The 6,238-nt window shown below is 38.0% G+C and overlaps 1 protein-coding gene across 1 annotated transcript; it reads right to left on the bottom strand.

Moving 5' to 3' along the window:
- Window positions 1–3,181: 3,181 nt before the first annotated feature.
- LOC113888716 (olfactory receptor 2M5-like) lies at window positions 3,182–4,317 on the bottom strand. Its single transcript, XM_027535746.1, has one exon. It carries the CDS (start codon window positions 4,294–4,296, stop codon window positions 3,358–3,360), a length of 939 nt encoding a protein of 312 aa, XP_027391547.1. The 5' UTR covers window positions 4,297–4,317; the 3' UTR covers window positions 3,182–3,357.
- Window positions 4,318–6,238: the final 1,921 nt, after the last annotated feature.

Raw genomic sequence — 6,238 nt, 5'->3', positions numbered from 1 at the left:
CTTATATGCAGAGTACATCATGCAAAATGCCAGGCTGGTTGAATCACAAGCTGAATTAAAATTGCCAGAAGAAATATCAACAACCTCAGATATGCAGATGATACCATCCTAATGGCAAAAGTTGAAGAGGAACTAAAGAGCCTCTTGCTGAAAGTGAAAGAGGACAGTGAAAAAGCTGGCTTAAAACTCATTCAAAAAACTAAGATCACAGCATCCAGTCCCATCACTTCTTGACAAATAGGAAAAATGGAAACAGTGACAGATTTCTATTTTCTTGGGCTCCAAAATCACTAGAGATGGTGACCACAGCCATGAAATTAAAAGACAGTTGGCTCCTTGGAAGAAAAGTTATGAGAAACCTAGACAGCATATTAAAATGCAAAGACATCACTTTGCTGACAAAGGTGCATATATTCAAAACTATGGTTTTTCCAGTAGTCATGTACAGATGTGAGAGTTGGACTATAAAAAGGATGAATGCTTAATCTGAAGACTGATGCTTTCAAATTGTAGTTCTGGAGAAGACTCTTGAGAGTCTCTTGGACAGCAAGGAGATAAAACCAGCCAATCCTAAAATAAAATCAACCTTGAATATTCATTGAAAGGACTGATTCTAAAGCTGAAGCTCCAGTACTTTGGCCATATGATGCAAAGAACTGACTCATTGGAAAAGACGCTGATGCTGGGAAAGATGCAGGAGGAGAAGGGGATGACAGAGCATGAAGTGGTTGGATGGCATCACCAACTCAGTGCATATGAGTTTTACCAAACTCCAGGAGATAGTGAAGGACAGGAAAGCCTGCTGCCCAAGTGATTTCAAGGAACTGGACATGACATAGCAACTAAACAACAATTCCTAGATATTTTATTTATTTGCATTTTTTTTGGTTGACTTTACTTGGTTATGTATGATTGTTGTTATGTTTTGTTGCATTTGATTGGGTAATATACTGTTGAGAATTCTTGGACCTATATTCATTGAAGATATGGCCTTTAATTTTCTGTTTTGGTGGTATCTTTGGTTTTTGTATTAGGGTAATTGTGGATTGATAGAATATCTTTGGGAGTGGCCCCTTCTCTCCAACAGTTTGAAAGTGTTTGAGAATGATTAGTATAATCTCTTCCTTGTATATTTGTTAGAATTCACCTGTGAAGTCATCTGGTCTTGGACTTTTTTGTGGGGAATGTTTTTGTTTTTTTAAATTACAGATTCTATTTCATGTCTAGTGATTGTTCTATTTAAATTATTTGTTTCTTCTTGATTCAATTTGGTGGGCTATATGTTTCTCAGACTGTTGTCCATTTCTTCTAGCCTTTCAAAAATTTGTTGTCATATAACTGCTCATAGTATTTTCTTTTCTTATTTCTGAGATATCAATTGAGATTTCTCCTTTTTCAGTTTTTATTTTTTGAGGTTCTTTTTTTCTTCGTAGTGAACCTGGCCAGAGTTTTGTCAGTTTTGTTAACCCTTTCAAATAATCAGCTCTTGGTTTTATTGTATTTTTGTCTTGTTGTTTTTTCTTTTAATATCTATTTATTTCCTCCCTGATCTTTGTTATTTCCTTCCTTTAGATAACATTGAGTTTTGTTTGTTCTTTATCTAATTATTTTAAGTGGTCTGTTTGGTAGTTTGAGTTTCTCTTGGTTTTTGGTTTTGTTTTGTTTTGTGAGGAAGGCCTTAATTGCTATGAACTACCAAGAAATGGTTTTGCTCCATCCTATAGATTTCATATGGCTGTTCTTCATTTTCTTTTGCCTCAAGGTATCTGTTAATTTCTTTTAAATTTTTTTTTTTAGTGTTTTCATTGAGCCATTTATTTGGTAGCATGTTATTTAGTCTCCATGTAATTATTTTTTCCTCATTTTTTTTCCTGTGGTAATTTCTGGTTTCAAGCTGTTGTGGTCAGAAAAGATGCTTGAAATAGTTTCTACACTATTAATTCATTCTATGCTAATAAATTAATTTATTTGGTTGTGCTGGGTCCTCATTGCTATGCAGGCTTCTCTAGTTGCAGCATGCAGAGGCTACTCTTCCTTGTAGTGAACAGGCTTCTCGCTGCAGTGGCTTTTCTTATTGTGCAGCATAGGATCTAAGGCACATGGGCTTCAGGAGCTGTGGTGCATGGGCTCAGTAATTGTGGTTTCCATGCTGTAGACCGTAATTGTGGCTCACAGGCTTAATTGCTCCGCAGCATGTAGGATCTTCCCAGATCAGGGATCAAATCCATGTCTCCTGCATTGGCAGCTGGATCTTGACCACTGAATCACAAGGGAAGCCTCTACTATTTTTTTTAAATAACAGTTTTTGCCATCTATGTAACTCATTCTATGCTTCATTATAAACAGATCAGGAAACTTTAAGACTGAAAAGTCATTTTGTAATGATGCTCTAGGAAACTAAGTCATTAAATAGATCAGTGGCTCCTACCCAGTGTTTCATGAAAGAATCAATGGAAGAAGGCCTTCCACTCAGATTCCTGAGGCTCACATAGTATATTCTAATTCTGCTGGTCTGAGATGGACACAGAACTGAACTTTATAGATACTATTAATAAAGGCAATAAGTAATTCTAAAGCAGATGATCAAAGAACTACTCTGTAAACAGTGATGTGGATTGAAGACTTTGCATTTTCATATTATTTAGAGGTACTACATTCCTGTTTGGTGGAACAAAACAACACTGGAAACTTTATAATGCTCATTAATTTAACAAGTGAATGATTTTGAGCACCACCTGTGTGCTTGACAATATTCTTCATTTTACAGGTGCAGATATTGACCTTTCTCTCATGAAACAACAAGAAACTTGGCAAATATTATGGTACATGAGGTTATCAAGTATGAATGGTGTAGAGGGCTGATGAGCATAATATCTTTTCCCTCATCAGTGTATCATCTAGGATGATTGAATAGAAATTCCAAGATGGAGAAAGGAAAGGATATCAAACATTTGTTTTTTCTTCTAGATGAAGTCAGGTTGAGGGACTCTGTGCAACCCCATAGATGGCAGCCCACCAGGCTCCCCCGTCCCTGGGTTTCTCCAGGCAAGAACACTGGAGTGGGTTGCCATTTCCTTCTCCAATGCATGAAAGTGAAAAGTGAAAGTGAAGTCACTCAGTCGTGTCCGACTCTTAGCGACCTCATGGACTGCAGCCCACCAGGCTCCTCCATCCATGGATTTTCCAGGCAAGAGTACTGGAGTGGGGTGTCATTGAGGGAAGCAGCTCTTAAAAACTGGTTGACTTTTTCAGGGATTAGAAAATATAATTCTTACAGGGATAATATTTTAATTAAAAAATGCCTCTTTGCAGGTGCATCACTAAGATTGTTTGCAGCTAAAAGGAAAACTCTGCCCTCTATCTGGTGGACTGAAACCTCCCCATCAACTTTTTTAGTGAACATAGAACTTCTTTGTTTCTAAGACTGTATGCAAGAGGGTTCAGGAGAGGGGTAAGGACAGTCCCAAAGAGAAAGAGACCCTGGTTCAACTTTGGAGTCTTGGCAGAACCAGGCCTCATGTAGATGCACATACCTGGACCAAAATAGAGACCCACCACACAGAGATGAGAGGAGCAAGTGGCCAGAGTCTTGTTCCTGCCTTCTGGGGAGTTCATTCGGAGTACAGCAAGGAAGATGAGAATGTAGGAGGACAAGATGAGAGATAAGGGCAGCAGCAGGACTAGGATGCTGGTCACCACTACAGCCTTCTCATAGGCTGAGATGTCCTCACAGACAATCCTAAGAACAGCCATGACTTCACAGAAAAAGTGAGGAATCTCTCTGGGGCTGCAGATATGAAAATGTAAGGTGAAAGCAGTGTGGCCAGAGGAAGTAAGGGCACCTCCAGCCCAAGACATGGCAGCCACCTGCCAGCACATCCTAGGACTCATGATGACAGGGTACCGCAGGGGATTGCAGATAGCCACATAGCGATCAAAACACATGACAGTTATAAGGATGCATTCTCCAATGGCTACTGTCAGCGAGAAAAAGATTTGAGTCCCACAAGCCAGGAATGAGATGCTTTGCCATCCAGAGAAGAAGTTGGCCACCATCTTGGGTATGATGCTAGAGGTCAAAGTCAAATCCATTAAGGAGAGCTGACTGAGCAGGAAGTACATGGGAGTATGGAGCCGGGAATCCAACCAAATGAGGAGGACCAGAAGAGTGTTGCCAATGAAGGCAGCCATGTAGATGAGGAGAACAATGGAAACCAAAGCTGTGGTGTATCTAAATTCAGGGAAGAATCCCAGGAGGATGAAATTTGTGGATTCTGTCTCATTCCCTCCCCACATGGCTCTCTGTGATGACAACACAAAGGGAGGAGATTAAAAAAAAAAAAAAAGTCAGTGCTGAAACAGTTTTTTAAAGTTTGTTTAAAATAATTTATAACAAAAATGACAAGCATAAAGTGTTTATCCATGATTATCTGCATCAATTCTTAACATTTTTTTTTCAGTAACCCCGAACCACGATCTAATGTACTTTAGAAACCAGAGTGTAAGTTTTTAAATGTGACTCATTATCATTAATGTTTGAAATATATTTTCTTATATTAAGAACAATTTTTGATCATTACAGTTTTTTCTTTAGAATGATAATGTTTGTTATTGGGTTGAGAAATCACAATCACCACTTGCACATTTTCAGTTTTTTGCTGTTTTTAGAAAATGATGATATTTCCATTTTTATCTTTTCAATGATTTTCTTAGCAATATTTCTGAGGAATAATTTACATTTATTTCCAGGTCATATAATATAGTATTTATTTGCTCATGAAAAATAGTACTAATTTAATTTATACAAGGATTTAAAACATTTTTAAATGCTCCTGCTTAATCAAAGCTTCTGGCCTTGGGCATTATAAACATACAAATAAACTGGTCATTAGGACTGTGTTTTGTGTTATGTACATTTAAGGTTATTTTAAGCTTTTAATGTAATCGACCCTTCTTTATACTCTGGCAAATAAATGCATTATATCTACATGGTTTCGATACAATAAATTCATACCAAGTATCAATAAGGGAAAAAGGTATTTCTACATGAACTAGCAGGGTTCCTGATATTGTAAAATTCATATTACCTAAAATTTTAGTTACAGTATTTATGTGCATGATCGACACAGAGAAATTTTAGGGCTCCTTTCTCTCAGGCTTAGGAACTTTTTCTTTTAAGACTCTCTGTATACAATCCTTCTCCTTGATGCCTGTATAACCCTTTAAATTCCTAGACATACTCCTGCTGGGGTTACAAGAGGACTTTACTCATCTCTACTGAGATTCACAGGGCTTAGTTACAAAATCCTGACCAAACAGTATAAGGATGGGAAAACTGTAAACAAGTACTCATGAAAATAGTTTTAAAAATTCTAAAAAAGATCAAAGTGACTCTAACAGTGTATTAAAGCCTCATAATTGTCCAAATTTAATGTAAGCACAATTAACATTAGAATGTTTATAAAGTAAGAATGGATGTGTCTAAGCATTTGAACAGATTAAAGAAAAAGTATACACATTAGAACAAAAACTTGATAAAATTAATTACTAAATACTGATTTAAAATCCATCCTAACTATTAATAACTAGTAGTAGAATAAGATATTCTAACATCCTATTGTATTACTTTCCTGCCAATATGTGACATTCATTTGTTAATGGAATTACTGAAAATATTATCTCTAAGGAGCTTCCCTGGTGGCTCAGATGGTAAAGCGCCTGCCTGCAATGCGGGAGACCTGGGTTCTATCCCTGGGTTGGGAAGATCTCCTGGAGAAGGAAATGGCAACCCACACCAGTACTCTTACCTGGAGAATCCCATGGACGGAGGAGCCTGGCAGGCTACAGTCCATGGACTCGCATAGAGTTGGACACGACTGAGTGACTTCACTTTCACTTTTCACTATCTCTAAGGGGCTTCTCAGGTGGCTCAGTGGTAAAGAATCTGCCAGCCAATGCTGGAGACGCAGGAGATGCCAGTTCGATCACTGGGTAGGGAAGATCCCCTAGAGGAGGAAGTGGCAACTCGCTCCAAAATTCTTCCCTGGAAGATTCCATGGACAGAGGAGCTTGTTGGACTACGGTCCATGGGGTCACAAAGAGTCTGACACAACTGAGTGACTGAGCACACACACACATCATCTCTAAATTGTTAAGCTAATTCTTTCTTCACAGGTGTGCACTGTATATTTGTCAACATTAACAGCAAGATCCAGGTTTCCTTTACTTTTTGCAAGAA

The sequence above is a fragment of the Bos indicus x Bos taurus genome, unplaced genomic scaffold (assembly GCF_003369695.1).
Source record: "Bos indicus x Bos taurus breed Angus x Brahman F1 hybrid unplaced genomic scaffold, Bos_hybrid_MaternalHap_v2.0 tig00001207_arrow_arrow_obj, whole genome shotgun sequence".
In the NCBI taxonomy this organism is placed as follows: Eukaryota; Metazoa; Chordata; class Mammalia; order Artiodactyla; family Bovidae; genus Bos; species Bos indicus x Bos taurus.
This window is presented reverse-complemented; position numbering and strand designations above follow the sequence as displayed.

Coding starts and splice junctions, on each gene's coding strand:
- LOC113888716 (XM_027535746.1), bottom strand. CDS start 4,296: ATGTGGGGAGGGAATGAGACAGAATCCACAAATTTCATCCTCCTGGGA.